The 16,172-nt window shown below is 49.3% G+C and overlaps 4 protein-coding genes across 4 annotated transcripts in view, besides 8 other annotated features; 1 reads left to right on the top strand and 3 right to left on the bottom strand.

Moving 5' to 3' along the window:
* The window catches only part of ACLA_051400 (uncharacterized protein), a gene marked incomplete at both ends in the record, with an annotated part of 511 nt that extends 295 nt beyond the window's left edge, over positions 1–216 (top strand). Inside the window, one exon of the mRNA XM_001272093.1 lies at positions 5–216. Within this exon, the coding sequence (XP_001272094.1) occupies positions 5–216 (212 nt within the window). The remainder of the gene's footprint in view (positions 1–4) is intronic.
* Positions 217–2,242: 2,026 nt separating this feature from the next.
* Positions 2,243–2,272: a microsatellite.
* A 3,871-nt stretch (positions 2,273–6,143) lies between these two features.
* Positions 6,144–6,177: a microsatellite.
* Positions 6,178–7,016: 839 nt separating this feature from the next.
* ACLA_051390 (putative PHD finger domain protein) lies at positions 7,017–9,804 on the bottom strand (the record flags this gene model as incomplete). The annotated part of the gene is made up of 5 exons (XM_001272092.1): positions 7,017–8,171; positions 8,232–9,074; positions 9,141–9,360; positions 9,423–9,520; positions 9,634–9,804. The coding sequence occupies 5 exons, from the start codon at positions 9,802–9,804 to the stop codon at positions 7,017–7,019; spliced, it is 2,487 nt and encodes an 828-aa protein (XP_001272093.1).
* Positions 9,805–10,539: 735 nt separating this feature from the next.
* Positions 10,540–10,574: a microsatellite.
* Positions 10,575–10,766: 192 nt separating this feature from the next.
* ACLA_051380 (Rcd1-like cell differentiation family protein) lies at positions 10,767–12,321 on the bottom strand (the record flags this gene model as incomplete). The annotated part of the gene is made up of 5 exons (XM_001272091.1): positions 10,767–10,794; positions 10,880–11,053; positions 11,118–11,493; positions 11,564–11,719; positions 11,835–12,321. The coding sequence occupies 5 exons, from the start codon at positions 12,319–12,321 to the stop codon at positions 10,767–10,769; spliced, it is 1,221 nt and encodes a 406-aa protein (XP_001272092.1).
* Positions 12,212–12,250: a microsatellite.
* Positions 12,322–13,289: 968 nt separating the features above from the next.
* On the bottom strand, positions 13,290–14,729 carry ACLA_051370 (uncharacterized protein; the record flags this gene model as incomplete). Its single annotated transcript, XM_001272090.1, has 3 exons — positions 13,290–13,450; positions 13,605–13,661; positions 13,727–14,729. 3 exons carry the CDS (start codon positions 14,727–14,729, stop codon positions 13,290–13,292), a joined length of 1,221 nt encoding a protein of 406 aa, XP_001272091.1.
* Positions 13,463–13,505: a microsatellite.
* Positions 13,464–13,494: a microsatellite.
* Positions 13,581–13,600: a microsatellite.
* Positions 13,877–13,902: a microsatellite.
* Positions 14,730–16,172: the final 1,443 nt, after the last annotated feature.

Here is a 16,172-nt window from a genome sequence, read left to right as displayed (position 1 = left end):
TTAGAAAAGTGTCCGTCAAAGTCTCCGGAGGTCAATCACTCGACCGAGGGCGACGGATTTGACCACGATACACGAGATGACTCTAATCAGGAATGGACAGCACATGGAAGCATCAAACTATCTTATCAGAAGGGCCGCTCCCTGGTCTCGAAGTTTTGGTCCCCGAACCCCGATGCTATCTTTCTGAGTATCAGCACAATGGAATCTGGAGACTAGTCTAGCAAAGCTGCTAAAGGCCCCCATTCACTACTAACATGATTCATGACCCAGCAGGGATCTTCAATGAGGGGTATGGACTATGGAGATATGTCAACTGCTATCTTCGAGGGGACCTCAGTCCAATACCATTATGGCGGCTCGATATGGCAAACTGAAAGGCTGAAAGATGGGACACCAAGTGGGTTGACCAGTACCACATGATGCGCACCACGAATCGTTTTAGGACTAGCCATCACATGATTGTATCTACATGGCTTCTAGCTGAACTTTGCGTCTAATCAGCATATGTCAACCGTATCGCGGGTGAGGATAGAAGAAAGTATCTTTCGAGACTAAGTTCTTTGTGGGCTCTGGTTCCATGGCCCCGTCGGCCTCATGGCAGAAGTATCGCCGAGCAAAATCATGTTGGCCAACTCCCTCATTCACGGTCGGCTTGGAAATAAGGTGCAGAGTTGCTAAGATCAGCCAAAACGTGGCCTTCGAGAACACGGGAATTGCGAATCACCAACACAACAATAGCCAGGACGCCAATGTACACTTCGAATTTGAGTTTCGAGCTACATGCCACGAGGCCGGTGAATCGCGAGAAGGAGGACAATCTGAGAAGGAGCTGCGGGTGCTTGAGTAACCAACATCGTGCTCAAGCGCTATGATTGGCGATACCTGGCGACATGACCTGCAAGCTGAGGCGAATTTCCGAGCGATTGTTGTGCCAACGCGATGTGATTGTGCATAGATGATTCCCTGACTGGTTACGCCGGCATGGAAATGTGTTATTGATCTGCGAGGCAAACGAGAGAGCTCGAGTGGTTCCTATTCACCTCGAGTCAACGGCTTCAGAATGGTCGTACAGAAGTCATGGAAAGCCCAAAGGTATATTTCCCCGCTCTTTGCTCGGGCCAGTCGTAAGACTCCACCATTCACAGCTAGTCCTAGGCTCCTACCCTCAGTCTTCTGGTGGCGTGTCTTGCCCTTGCTGATATGCTATAGTGATCCTCCCGCGTGGGACCCATCGTAGTACTGTGTAAGATCATCACATCCTGAGTTCTCGTGTAAAAGGGTTTCGGCAAAAATACGTGGAATACATCGACTTTTACACACGACCGTACTCTCACCGAAGGTCATCACTAGGAGCAGCCTCAATATCGAGGCGGCTCAGGGATGCACCTTTTTTTACTCCAGAAGCAGCTGAATGTTGCCGCCTGAACCACGATTCGATCAGTTCGAACAGTCTCCCATCGCACTAAGTCGTAACAAGGTATCACGACCTCTTGGTAAGCACGGCTGATAAGGGACAAGACAGCCGTGTCAAGGGCGTACTATCTAGATCCCAGCGCACCTTTCTTTAGAAGGGTCTGAGTATACGGCGCCGGTTACGGGGGGTTGAAGAGAAGTCGATAGATCCCTGCCCGTTACTCCATTATTGGTCCCAGTACTACGTATATGCAGGAGCAGCATAATTCTCACCGGGCCAGTCCGCCATTGGCTGCTGACCGGTTATCGATTCCACTCACTCAACTCTCAGGGTGCTTACTGTGGTAGACCTAACTAGTGAGTGATTTCCAGTCTCCAGGCCTACCCGAAGAGGGAGTCCCGACTCGCTTGGCGTCGGGGGCCTCGGGGCAAGTTATAGCGAGGGTAGATAGATACATAGATTATAGTTTCGAAATATTGAGTAATTGGGTAGTAATTACCTGAGTATCTACTGTAGGTATGGATGCTTTCATTTTTACGTCCCTTCGCTTCTAGACCTACACAGTAAGTGGTTTGGTAGATATACTCCCTACTACGTAGGTAGATATTAGGTGGTATTTCCTTCCATCGGTATAGTCCGATACAGCGAGAATTAGGTTTTGGCGGGAAAATGCCCAACAAATCATGCAGAAAGCTTGAGCCTATTCCCAAATGCATGGCAATCATCAGAACTCCAGTCTGGATTAGAGTGCAGTGCTCTGCCTGACGTCCCGCTTATCTCATCTCGTCTCTCCAATGTCCATCCCAGTCCAGTCCAAGTCAGGTGAGGCCCCCTCTTCCCCCCCCCCCCCCCCTCCCCTTCAGTCGTAGTACCAATACCATGTTAGCGGTAATCGGTGATACATGGGGGACACCAGATCGCTCAAGGAAACCAGACCCATGTTAATTGTTACCCTTAAAAAGCACGGATGTATATACCACCATGATTCTATAGCTCAAGGATTTCTGCGGCACAGATGGACTCTCCCACTCCCAGGTTCCTTTCCCCCTGGGGACTGGGCTGGGAGAATCGTCATGATGTACTGTGCATATCGCATGTGTGTCTTGGGACGGGGCGATTGCTGACAGCCACGCCGAAGTTACAATATCTATTCATGATTTCAAGACTGGAGCGTACTCCGTAGAGGGGGGGTGGAAATAAAATAAAATAAAACTTTACAAGCTTTTTCTTGTTTTGTTATACGGAGGTCTGCGGCTGGCCTTACTCGGAGATCGAGTGCTTTAAGGTTTATGAGGGAGTTTTCTTAAAAATATGTCAATTCTGTCAGTCGACTCAGTCCTACACAGTCTGAGTTTTTTTTTTTTTTTTTGTGCACGTAGACTGTATAGGCTACAGTGTACCTTCCAACGGTGAGGCAGTAGTAGTAGGTACTAGGTAGATAGGTACCTAATGCCTGAATGGGGTTGCCTAACAGCTTGCTCAAAGTTGGGTCCTTGAGTTGGAGGTACAGGGGGGGGGGGGGTGGTAACTAGTAGTTAGCCTGTAATTACTGAACAATCTTACAAGTTACAACCGCCTCTAGTCAGTCTAGTGACTAGTGAGTACTGAGTAGTGAGTAAAGTGACAGATAACTGACCAAACTCCGGTTCTAGAATCTAGAGTCCTACTGTCCTAGACATTCTCACCCAACTGTCCGAGATCGGCGGGTCTGGAAAGTGGGAAAGCACTTTTTAGCCTTTGGGTTTGGCTCCGAACAACCGCATCGACTGGACGGATAGAATTGGCTCCACAGCCTTTAAATGTCAAAAGTGGGCGAAAGAGTGGACCTGGGTGGAGATAACGTTGGGAAAAGCTGGTTCGAACTTCGAACTTCTCCGACGCTCCGTCTAATCGTTGATCGTGGCCCTTGCCTACTTGGAAAATACCAGAATGAGCATCGCAGGTGCAACAATGTCTACTGCGGTTTCCGCCAACCTTAATGATCATCTCCTTAGAGTGAATGATGTGATGGCATCAGCCGTCAATCTGTGATCTATAGGATTAGGCCTACTACACTATCTGGGTCGAGATCGTACTATGTAATAATGTAAGAGTAGATTGAAATCCTGCCAGGTTGCCCCCAGGCCGCCCCCAGGCCAGGCCTCAAGTCCCATTAGCTACACCCTAGTGAAATCGATCTGCGACCCCACTTGGGGACTCTTGGCCTGGACCGTGTCTTTTTAGTGCTTTCTGAGTGGTATCATGATTCATGGTATGAATGTATATCACCTGGAGACTGTAGGTCACTGAGTATGGTGTTGAATGGACTAAGATTATAATATGCTGGCAGTCTGGCAGCCATGCTTCAGTAGTAGATGCAGAGGCCAACACTCACCACTCAAGCACTCAACAGTATCTATGTACTCTGTATTGCGCGGTGTGATGCACCAAGATCCTGTCTATCATCCAAATGACTCAAGAGTGTCATACCATGTTTTCCAACAATACACAAGTACTGTCGCGCATGGACATTCGCCAATGCGGTCAATGGTCATTACACGCAGTTGTGGACTACTTTAGTGCCTCAGATGTTTAGTGCTTCTGATGTCTATACTCTCCACTCTCCTTAAAGCCGTCGCTTTGCCGTGGTTAGTAAAGGCTGGTCTTCATCTTATATCCTTACCACATTCGACTATCGGTCTACTAACTACATGTATTGTGTGCTTGAATAGTCTCGCTTAGACAACTGGCTATCACCATCTTTTCAGTTCCTGACGGCGAATTGCAAATTGTCTCGCTAATCTAATCCTCTAACCGACTCCAATTTCACCTCGTCAGCGATACGAAGGTCCCCAAGGCTCGCGCTTGTATCGACTAAATACACCCGACAGCCGACGTCACATTTGGGACATCTCGATTACCAAGCAAATGATTTGGAATTCTTCAGTGATTTAGCGGTGGTCAGTGGGAACGAAGCGGCCAATACATACATTAGTCATGGAGCTAGACGCATGTGCAGGAGGAAGTCTAGATAGCTATTATATGGATATGGATCGATATTAAGTACTCCGTACTAGGTGCCATTATTCAGGACTACAATACCCCTTCTTCATCACGTGAGGGTTACACTCTTCCCTTACATCTTGCAGTGTTAGCAATTGTACTCCCGTTTGACGGCGCATCTTACAAACATCGACAGCACTCCTAGGTATTCTTAGCTCTCCCGTATGCGAAAAGAATATACGCGACGACTATCGAGAAGCTGAAAAAATGCGAATCGTCCCCACCTCCAAAAAGTCAACCTAGAACAAAAGTACCATACTAAAACCGCTGGCATCTCAACTTCCCTCCCCTTCCCCCCCCACCCCCGGCGGCATCCCAATATTATCCCGTGTGTGCCGTTGCCAAACGCCCGACTAAACAGGAGCTATCCACGGGGCATCAACTATCTAACAGCAGTTTGATTGATTGACTTTCATTTCCCAATTTCCACAAGAACCGCCGGCTTTGGTTTCCGCAACCCCCGTCGAAAAGGTCTAGGCAAACCCCCCACCCCCCTACCCCTCCCCCCGATTAAAGCAACGCAACTACAACTAAGGAGAGACTCAGGAGAGAGTCAGGAGAAGGCGCGCAGTACTGGCCAGTGGCCAGGCACATGCAGAACTATACATGCAGATTTGGTGGTTGGAAGTGGATTTACTAAGTCCTTAGTACCTACTCTGTACTTACCTCGTAGCAATCCCCAATCTCCACATCAGGATCAATAGTATTTATTGACTGAAACGGGGGACGTGTCAACTGTCAACACTCAACCGTCCATCATCGATAGTGGGTCATTTATAGTCTATGCGTCCAGGTCCAGCGACTCGACCTGCAAGTCTGCAAGTTCTGGCAACCCTGCCCAGAATCTATGTATAATGATACTACTAGTAGGTTGTCGACTAGATTGAGTACCCAGTTTCTGTAATATATCCTAATCTCGCACTCACTCTTTTTTTTAACCCAATGTTACGGTGGAAAAGAGAATATCATGCTTCGTACTTTGTGCTCGATGGTGCACCGTACATACGGAGTAGACGGGATCACCCATGCATTCCCACCCGACCCGACAGATACGCAGACATACATGATACAAGAAAAAGCAGACACCGGCACCGACATCAACGCCACCCCTGACTCTCATGATCCTATCCCAGGATAAACGCTGCAGACCGATTCAAAACTCAGCAATCAGGACCTTACCCCAAAGCTTCGCTTCCCACACCTGCGGGCTGCATATTGCTCCTGGGGCCTGGTTTCTTCATCTCCACGGTCCACACAGGCTGAGCTGTGCTATAGCTTTCCGTCGTTCCATGATAGACGGAGTACAGGCCCCGGTGGATTTGTTTGCTATTGTTCAGCCTGCATACATACATGCACTCCTGTCCCAGGGATTGGGGTTGGCCTTGTCCCATAGTTGACTGGTATATACCTATGCAAGGTGGAGAATTGGGGGGAGAGGGGGGGAAGGTTATCATACCGCATAACAAGGTCATAGTTGAAGACTATTGTGGGTTAGGTGAAGGGAGTTCCTCCTTTGGGGGTTTTTGTGATTTGGTTGATTGTCTTTGAGATGAGTATTGTTGTGCCATGCAGCTGGCCCGATTGGGGGGGATTCTCGGATTCATTCGGTCTTTTCTGAGGGTTTGCACTTTGCAGGCTGGGGATGGCAGATGGTATTCGCGGAGGCCTCAGGGAGTCAGGCAGCAGGCATACAAGCATACAAGCATACAAGCATACAAGCAGCGAAAGATGAAGAAAAACTAGCTCGGTACGGGCAAGTTCATTCCTATCGTTGGAGCAACATCCATATCTATTCAAACACCCCTAAAAACATTTGGAAACAGATGAGGGAGAGAGAGAGAGAAGAAAACCAGTTCCGACATCATCAAGCCTCTAGAAACATGACCACTCCTGCGCAACGCCGTATTTTGCGATCCTGTAGAACCCCAATGATGCAAACTGAAAAGGCAAAACATCCGCCCAAAGACACCCAAGACAAGTCCATGTATGTATGCACTGATGATATGAAGACCGATGTATCCAGCACGGGATAGACAGAGAATCCATAGGCGTGCAAACTGGCAAGACAAAGTCTCATCTAACCTTCGCCAGCCATAAAATACTTTCGGAAATGGAATGAACAATAACACGTAGTACCCCAAGCTTCCAGCTTCCTCTGACGTTCAATTAACCTCGTGAACTATGCTTGACGGTCCGCAGATAGTTCGTCGACGATGGATATGACATGTCTGTTCTCGGACGGTGCGACAACTTCATTTGCTGGGGGTAAGACTTCCGGGCGTATGAGATATGTAAATCACGAAAATAAAGCCAATTCCGCCTAGTAGTAGACCTTCATAATCCAACACCCTATTTTAAACTCCGATTGCCATGAATAGAATGATGTCTTCCTCATCTTCGGGTTCGGGAACGACAAGATCAATGTTCCGTTCAAGTAGCAGGAATATGCACGCCCGAGGCAATGCCATCAGCTGTAGGGAAAATCAAATTTCTTTTTCTTTTTCTCCTTTTTTTACATGCGTTTAGACCATCAGTTGACGGTAAATACATACCCGCACTTCTAGTTGCCATTCGTTTTCTGATCTGTACGAGCAGTCGACGACTGTGGTCCAATATTTCGACTCAGAGCGGATGGACCGAGTGGTGGTATACGATTCAGTGATGGTGACGACATCGCAGAATGCTGGCCGTTGGAAAAGGCATGCGATTGATTCTGAATCATCATCGCATGCTCCCTTTGTCGGCGCTCCTCCTGTTCCGGAGTCATGCATTTCACCGGGGGCGGAATCGGAGCATCGGGCGAGCTTCTACCCATCAATTTCGGGCTCGGTTCGAGTCTCTGAATCGGCGGAAGAACAGGGGCTCCAGCAATACTTCCCGAAGTCATCGGTCGAGGTGACTGTTTGGTTGGGCTGATTCCAGAGAATGGTACACCATGTGAACTCTGCGGAGGCGAGGATCTACTGCCACCGGGAGTTGCGGCTGAGAATGATGGCCGACCACTGGGGATGGAAGAGAAGGAGGCATGGGCACCAGCGTCTGGCCGCGAAGCTTGATGCTGTCCATAGGGTGTCCAGGGAGCAGAGCCATCGGAGGGGGCTGTAGATGGGAATCCAGCAAGAGGACCAACATCATGGTTGCCTTGCGTGGGGGACATTGAAGGTCGATTACGGATCGGAGAAGAAAGGGTTGTGCTCTGAGCGGAGTGGGAAGATGATGGTCGTCTCGAGTGCGACGAGCCGCCATTAGGAAAGCCTCGGCTGATGGGAGGAAGATTGGTTGCTTGTGAGAGGGGAGGTAGCTTGGGAGGAAGCTCTCGCGAAGGCAGAGTTGATCCGTTTATGCCTTTCAAAGGAGAGGAAGGAGGTCGAGAAGGGCTGACTGGAACTGACGGTTCGTGAGTGGAAGGCTTCCTTGGTGGCTTCGACGGCGAGCCCATCTGTGTAACCGACGTAGCGGGGCCGGTCTCTGTTGAAGGCATGGAGGATCCAGTATCCACGATATCGCTTGCTTTGTGATCTTGAATTGGCGAAGAGCCGAGCCGGAATTTTAAAGGTGGAAGCTTGGGAAACTTGGATTCTTCTTCCCGTCGCTTGCAGTCTTGACAGACAAAGTGGAAGTCATCACGCTCAGCAGCCTCCTGTGAGATACCCAAGCATTTGCTATGTTGCCACACATTACACTTCTCACAAGCGACACTATGCGAACCATCGTCCTGTCCCATCGTTAGCATATATCGGTCTCAAATCTGCCGATCACCACGGCCAAACCATACCAGATTCTCTCCATGTACACCACAGCCGGAACAGTCGAAGATCCACTGGTCTTCTGCTTGGAGCTCTTCCAGATTCTTTCTCTGCTTCTCCAATTCGGCTTTGAGATGTCTTTCGGACGCACGACTTTCGCCCCTTTCAAGTTTCTCTTGCTCCTTTGCGATTCTCTCCAACTCGGCTTCGTGCAGCAGACGCTTGCGTTCACGGTCTTTGATACGTTGTTCACGTGTCATCATTCGAGTGCGCCTTTCCTCCTCCATCTTTTTCAATCGCGCCTCTTCCTTGTGTGCCTCGGCCAGATCAATCTCATGCTTCCGTGCTGCTTCCGCGGCTTCTCGTTCTTGTCGCTCTCTTTCAGCCTTCTGGGCAAGTCGGCCTGAACGTTTGGCACCTGCAAGCAACTGCAAGTTGAAAAGCTCTTTTTCCCGCTTGGCTCTCTTCCGCTCCAGAGCTTCTTCCTCCTTCTCAATCACTGGCAGTACTTTCTCCACGATCGTGTCCCGCAGGATCTTTTCATCAGCATCTTTCGTCTTCCGAATCGGATCTAAAAACTTCTGGTAATCTGTGAGTGTAACTGCAATGCATTCCCACTTCATTGCCTTGAAGGGATCGTTCGCGATATCGTCGTTGGCTTTATCATTCTCGCCATCGGACTCTTCGGCGGCAGCCGCGGTGGAGACTTTTCGTCGCTTGGAAGCTCGCGCGGCTCTGGCACTCCGGCTCTTGGGTTTCGCTTTGGCAGGCTTTGAGGGAGGAATATCAGGGTCGGTGCGACGGTACAGTCGATTATCGTCTAGGACGTAATAGTAGCGGCCCTCGCGATCGTAACCTACTTCTTCGATGCGCTTCGATATGTCAGCCATCCAGTAGGAAATCGAAGCGAACAGCTATCGCAGACGCAGAACACTCACCCATTCGGTTTGTTCACTTTCTTTTTGTTGCGGCATCTTCTCGCGGATGCGATCGGGGTTCCAGAAAGTCCACAGGGTGAGTTGATGAAGCACACGAAGCTTCAAGAAAACGTCGAATTCTGAAAATTTGTTTGGAGCTTCATCGTAGCCGAAGGGGTTGGGCAGATGAGGGGCTTTGGCGTTGTATTGCCGTCGCGTGTATTCATCAAAGTTATCGAACCTATAATGGGGGCATCCTGTCAGATCAAGCAGGATCAGATACATGATAAATTATCCACATACGTGAGTCCCCGATGCGACGAAACCCATTTGAGCAGACAAAGTCCAATCTCCATGAGCTTCTGCGAAGGCTCCGGTTTCAGACATTCAGTTTCCAAGTCCTAGAAGAAAGCAGAAGACCAGCATTAGTTCCATTGGCACCAGCGACAACATCAAAGTCCGACTCGCGCTACAACGATTCGCGCAGGATCGCAGAGGAGAGGGTGACACTCACCTCAATACCAAAGTCCTCATCAATCTTCATAAGATGGCCAAAAATCGTAATGAACTGCATGAGACACGCAAACTCCCAGCAATCTCGGAGACGCTTCAGCAAGCCATGCTCCTCAGCTGGCTGCTCTGGGGCAGCGTCCGCTTCGGAGCGGGTGCGCTTTCGCGATACCATGGCGGCGGTTCGAGACCATCAAAAGCGCCGCGGCGCCGACGAGAATCGAAAATGCGAGATCGTGTGGTAAATATTCTTGATTGACGCGAGTTTTTAATATGATCTGTAAAGGGGGGATAACTACTATAGGACGAAATCGTATAAAGTCGAAGCACGCGGTGTTGTAATGTCTTGACTGAATAATGGAAGGGCGGCGGAAGTTTTTCCAGGGCGCGAGATGGTGATGAGCTCAGAGGAGGCGCGCGTCGAGATCGGAGACGCTGTCAGGTGATTTCATCCAATTTACCCCCGATAAGGCTGACCATCGCCAAATGACACCCGTCCAGGTTGTAAAGGATTATATTCGAAGATGATGAAGAGCATTATTGCTCGAGATTCGATTTCTGATATTCAATCCGGAAAAGTGAAATGAGGTATTTGCAGCCTTATTCATTGACGAAAGAATATGAAGTAATCTCCATGACAGCATCGATTGTCCTAAAATCCATGTACACCGCAGGCCATCAATCAAAACAAAAACTTATATATTGGTATCTCTTGCTGGAAAGAGTGGTCTATCTCAATGGTATACGAATTGTGAATAATTCATGAAAGGCAAGGGAAATGCGCAAAAATAACAGCACCAACCATATCCACGCCACCGTACAGCCTTGTGCCATTGCAACAGAAGATCAGGGGAGGAAAGAGAGATATGAGACAACCCATACAAAAAGGTAGAAACAGTAAAACATATGGAAAAGAAGAAGAAGAAGAAAAAAAAAAAAAAAAAACACAGCGTTGGTACACTCGACACAGAAGATCCCTGAAGCACCAAATTTCCGAAATGAAAAAGACTCAGATAATAAGGAAGAAAGGAGAAAAGAAAAAAGAAGCTTTTCCTTGAATCAAACCCATGGTCTCGTCGATCGTTGTCCTCTTCTTTGCTTTTCTGGTTTTCGATGCGTAGAATTGTATTTTGAACACTATTTGCGCCGTGTGATCCGTCTTCGCCTAGAACCCGTCCCATGCATGTCGTAAGGTGGCAAAAATACCAAAGCGTATTAAAATAGTGAAAAGAGACTTTTTCGTCGCTTACATAGTGACTCCCGGAGCGCCGTCAGAAACATTGTCGGAGAGATTGATGAGCAGCTGCGCGAGGCAACGCTTCGTCGCCGCGTCGTCACGCAGCACAGAGGAAAAGGTGGCATCGCGAAGGGGTTCGGGGAGACACTGGCGTAGAGCTTCGCGAGCTCTACTATTATCACTCAGGCTAATGCCATGTTAGCATGAGCTGTTGCAGCAGAAACACAGAGAGGGTAGTGATCTGGACTTACCGAAGGAAGCAGCGGACAACATGTTTTAACAGTCTCACTGTCTGTTGCTCCACAAGCTGAGTCACCATGTTGCTCAGAACCGTCCCCACAGCATAGAAGCGTTCGTATGTAGCGCAGATATATGCAAGGCCAATGTCATCAAGAAGGATTTTTTGTACAATGAAGATGGCAACAGTTTTGCTGAGTTCTGAGCCTGTCTCCATGATGCGGAGGCAGAGAGGAATGATTTCAGTGGTCAAGAGGAAGTTGATCACGTCAGACGAATCATTCTTGACAAGCGCCCCAATCACACCGAGGGAAGTAAGACGAAGGTATTCAAACGGGCGAGATTTCGAAGTCGTGTTGAGGAAGGGGTATAGGAAAAGAGGGATGTGAGCTACAAAATGAGATGCTCGTTAGTGGTTTCTCACGGCGTCAGACAAGTACGATGTTGAGCGAGGGCGTACCATTCAGAAACAGGGTACGAGTCTCATTGTGAGAGGCAACACATTGCAACAGAGCCAGCGCGTTGCAAACACGATTCGACGCTGCAGCGGTCAACTGCGAGGGGTTCAAAAGCGGATAGACGGAGATGATTTCCTGGAGCAAGGCAGTCATAACGCCTGAAGACGGAATTTAAGACGTTAGTCGCGTACACATAATGTAAATCGGGAATCCCCCGCTTTCGGGCAGCGGCAAGATATCGCAGTCACCCGTAGAGAAGTTGGAAGAACATACCAAAAGAATGCCAGATAACCAGCGCCAACTCAGGAACCTGCTCTCTTTTCTTGCTGAGCTCCATCAAGGCAGCCTCCCGGCGGTTCGGGTCTAGCAACTCGGCAACCCAGATGAACACTTTCCTGTTCTCATCGCTAATCCCGCCATCCATGGCCGACACCGCGCCAGACAAAGCGCCTTCTCCGTTGAGAGCTCCAGCACCGGCTCCTTGCGCCGGGTTCCCAGCACCACCACCGTTTCCGCCCATGGCTATGCGGTTGTAATGTTGTTGTTGAGCGGCGGCGGCGGCTGCGGCGGCTGCCTGGACTTGAGCATGTTGGGCTACCAGCGAAGAATGCTGTTGTTGAGTCTGGTGGGGATGGGGCTGGGCTTGATGGTGCTGCTGCTGCTGCTGTTGCTGTTGCTGCTGATGTTGCAGCCAGGAAGGATCAGCCTGCGGATACTGATGCTGATGGGAGAAGACGTGTTGAGATTGCGTCTGAAGCATGGCGGGCCAGCGAACTATCGGAGACTCGTAATTCTGAGGCGGTTAAGCGTGGTTGTTCTGAGCGACTAACAGGACGAGGAGTGGGAAGGCGAGGCGTCGTCGCGAAGACAGGTTCGGATCAAATTGTCAGGCAGGAAACCTCGGAGTGTTATTCATGGATAAAATCTCTGCTGACCGATTGTCAGAAGTGGGGGCAGGTGTCTCAAGGAGCAGTTGTGTTGGTATAGTTAAATGAGTAAGATGTAGCAATAATACCAGGTCGCACTTTGTATCTAGAGAGGATGATTTGAAGAGGGAAGTTCGGGCTACGGGAGGCGAGCGGGGAGCGCGCAAGTTTAGTTGGCTTAGGTTGAAGGTGAAGACTGCAGAAGGATCGGGTCTTCCTTGTGTGTTGTGGAGCCTCCACCACGACAACTCTTGGGGCCCAAATGGATCTTGGCTCTACTCCGTGTCTTCATCTACCTACTTAATAATATGGAGTAGATACTGACTATATGTTCACTTCTCATAGGTATCTCGCTTTGGAGTATTGCTTAAAAATTCCTGATTCTCGACCCTATTCCCTTGGGACTGAGCCAAGGAAAGACTGATGTCAGGAACACACATTCCTTCTCTGCTATGTTCTGACTGAATTAAGTCCTGACTTGCAGGTTACATCGAAGGGCGCACGAGATACCTGGTCCATCAGATGCATGACCAGAGACCCTTGCTCTATGGGGATTGGTCCATCCAGTATTAATCCTGATCATCCCTAACCTAGCTAAGCATATATCACTTCTTTGAGACCGCCCAGACGTTCTTGCAAGTGCGAAGTCTTCGACACTGTGGCGTTTGGAAGTCTCGATGCATGGTCTCAGCCCAATGTGCTATCTTCCAACTCATTGTTATATAGGTAAATATCAGGGGAACATGTTTAATGTCTTCGGTACATGTTGGTTCATCGCTTCATCCTTCCCGGTGGCTCATATTTACATCATTTTTCTCGTCTGATCCATCAAAGTCATAAAAGGTAAAACCACCCACAGATAATCATCATGCATGGCCAATCGGGCAACATGCCAAAACAGAAAGCATGAGAAGAAGTCGAAAAACGTGATGGTACACACAACTCGCAAAAGCCCGCGCCGATCTATGCATATTCAAAAAAAAAAAAAAAAAAAAAAAAAAAAAAAATAGAGAAGAAATGGAGAGCTCCCTCACAGATCAAGAGAGGTTTCATGGTCGGAAAGGTCGTTGATTCGTGCAGATACTTCATCGAAATCATCATCATCATCATCATGAGCGTCGGGATGGTCTCGATCGTCTTGTGTCTCTCGTTCGCCTGTCCGAGCTTTCGCTACCTGCAAGGGCTTGGTTAGCAATGATTGTCAAAAGCACGGGGGATGTGAAAAGGTTAGGCACATACTCGCACTGGTGTAGTAGTCGGAATAATATGTGCTGGAGTAAGTATAATCGCTCTTCTCGTCCTGGTCTTTGTGTCTCCTTAATCCCAGACACAATGCAATGGCGCCGAGGACAATGCCAATGGTCGCCAGACTACCCCATCTCGATTTTTCTTCTCCTCCTCCTCCTCCTCCTCCTTCGGGAGCGGGCGGCCGGGAGCCAAACCAGGTACGCCCTGCGGGTGGCTTGCTGCCATGCGCATGATGATGGTAACGGTCCTCGACATACGTTGTCTCCTTTCTCCTCCTTCTACCCCCAAGACCAAGGCAGGCGAACAGGGCGTCCAGGGCTCCCTTGCAGCACATACAGGCGCAGAGCAGTAGTAAGAGGAACACTCCAGCAATGACGCCGATAACGATTCCCGCAATAGCACCGCCGCTCAGCCCCCCGCCTCCAGCCCCCACTCCGATCAGAGTTGCACCATCAGTACCCACTGGCGCTTCAAAGGGCTGGGTGGTTGTCACAGACGCGGTTTGAGTAACGGTTGACTGACTGGTTCCCCGTACCGGAGGCAGGGCAGTAGCTGTTGCCCAGATCGAAGAACTTCCCACTATGCACTGATTGTTGGCACACACGAATGCTGCACCGCAGCAGGTATCTCCGCACGCCGTTTCGCCAAGCTCAGGTCTGCAACTGTGCGAACCTGTGACGCCTGGTATCCAACTGCTCCATGTCGAAGTGATCGTTTGAGCGTCAGTAAAGGTCGTGGTGAAGTATCCCCAACTACCACTGCTGCCGCTGCCGCTGCCGCCCGCGGACTCCAAACAAACTGCTTCTCCTTTACCATTGGTGCCGCAGGTTTGACTGGATGCGCAGCATAGCTGGCCGTAGTAGCCACAAGGGTTCGCGCAGCGCTTTTCGAGACTGGCCTCTTCATCTTCTAGCGAGGTGGCAGCCGAACATCGTAGTTGACTGAAGACAGCCAGCATCGACAGCGCTGGCTGTAGCAACAGGGATGTCTTCATGATGAAGCGGGAGAATCTACGCTCCTTCGAATGACTGTCAAGCGATGACGATATGTAGTCCAGTTTATTACTGCTGTTTGCGATGTGTAACAACCCGATCTGGGTGACACTTTTGACAAGCGACAGCACCGATAAGAAGAATGCGATGCCGTAAAGGCTGCGGGGGTCTTTCGAAACGAATGGAATGTAGAATTATTGTGAGCATAAAATCAAAAAAAGTCGAAGAATGCATCAGAGAGAAAAGAACGGAGAATTGGAGGAAGCGAGCTGGCAGGCTCGTGGGAGTCTGACTGTTGCGACAGAAGCACACCTCCCAGCCTCCCTCACATCCCAAACCCAACCACCGGATTTCCTGGTATCAACAACAACAACCAATCACTCCAACAACCGCTGACGCATGTTTTATTACCTACGAAGTTTCTCCAACTTCAATGAATGGAAGACAAAAAATCAGAGGAGGCTGGGAGTTTCCATTTTCTGCTCTACTCCGTGCCCTGTCTGTTTTTGTTATCCCTATTTTGTACAGTACTGCAGTACTATGCACTTATCAGCGGGCGTCATCTGTCGGTGTACTCCGTACTAGTATCATTCATTCATTATTATTATCACTGCCCCTCACACGGGATCCCCCCCGCTCTTTTTGGCTTCTGTTCCTGACAGCATCACTCCTCGGTCATTGTCCACCAGATGGTCTGACTCAAGTGGCCAGCAAGCCAACCAGTCTAGACGGTCTTCCGCGAAGATCCCAGGATTTACACATCTACCCGATTCCAGAATCTTGGGCTGCCGAGTAGTCCATCTCTCAACTCATTGAAGATCAAGAATAATATATGAATACTGTTTGCGACTGCGTCCTCGAAGTGTATGGATATTGGTTAGATAGATAGACTCGTAACCCTCAATACCGAGTCTCAAGCCTCGGGTCCGTGAACCAGCGAAACTGGGTCTCATCAACGCTGGTCACCTACTAGACACGTATTGTTCCCAATCTAGCATAAGATGCATTTCGGCACATTACCAACTTGTACTGTGAGTCTGTGTCAGTGTCTAGTCCATGCAGCTGTCTAGTCATACATGTAGGAACAACGCATCCCCCGAGCGAGCCGGGGACGCTATCTACTGCCTCTGATAATAGGAAATTCTGCTATCTGCTAGAAGGACGGCCCCATTCCAGCTTTCGGGCATGACTGTGTGATTGGGCATTGACTGGGGATGACCAAGGCATTGAGTTTCACCGCTTCACTTCATTGTCTTCAGGCCGGGCCCGATGGGCTTTCATTATGATCGACCAATTAGTGGTTACGTTGGTGGGAAAGAATGATGCCGTCGATGCCTGACGAATAGATCGGTTTTTTGTATGTGGAGTCTTTGGGGTAGGACGGTGTGGCGTACCAAGTCCATCAAATCTAACATCAAGGTCCTTTTTTTTTTTTCGATCAATGT

Source organism: Aspergillus clavatus, genomic scaffold (assembly GCF_000002715.2).
Source record: "Aspergillus clavatus NRRL 1 1099423829800 genomic scaffold, whole genome shotgun sequence".
NCBI lineage: Eukaryota > Fungi > Ascomycota > Eurotiomycetes > Eurotiales > Aspergillaceae > Aspergillus > Aspergillus clavatus.
The sequence above is the reverse complement of the archived record's forward strand: the minus strand, read 5'-3'. Positions and strand labels throughout refer to the sequence as shown.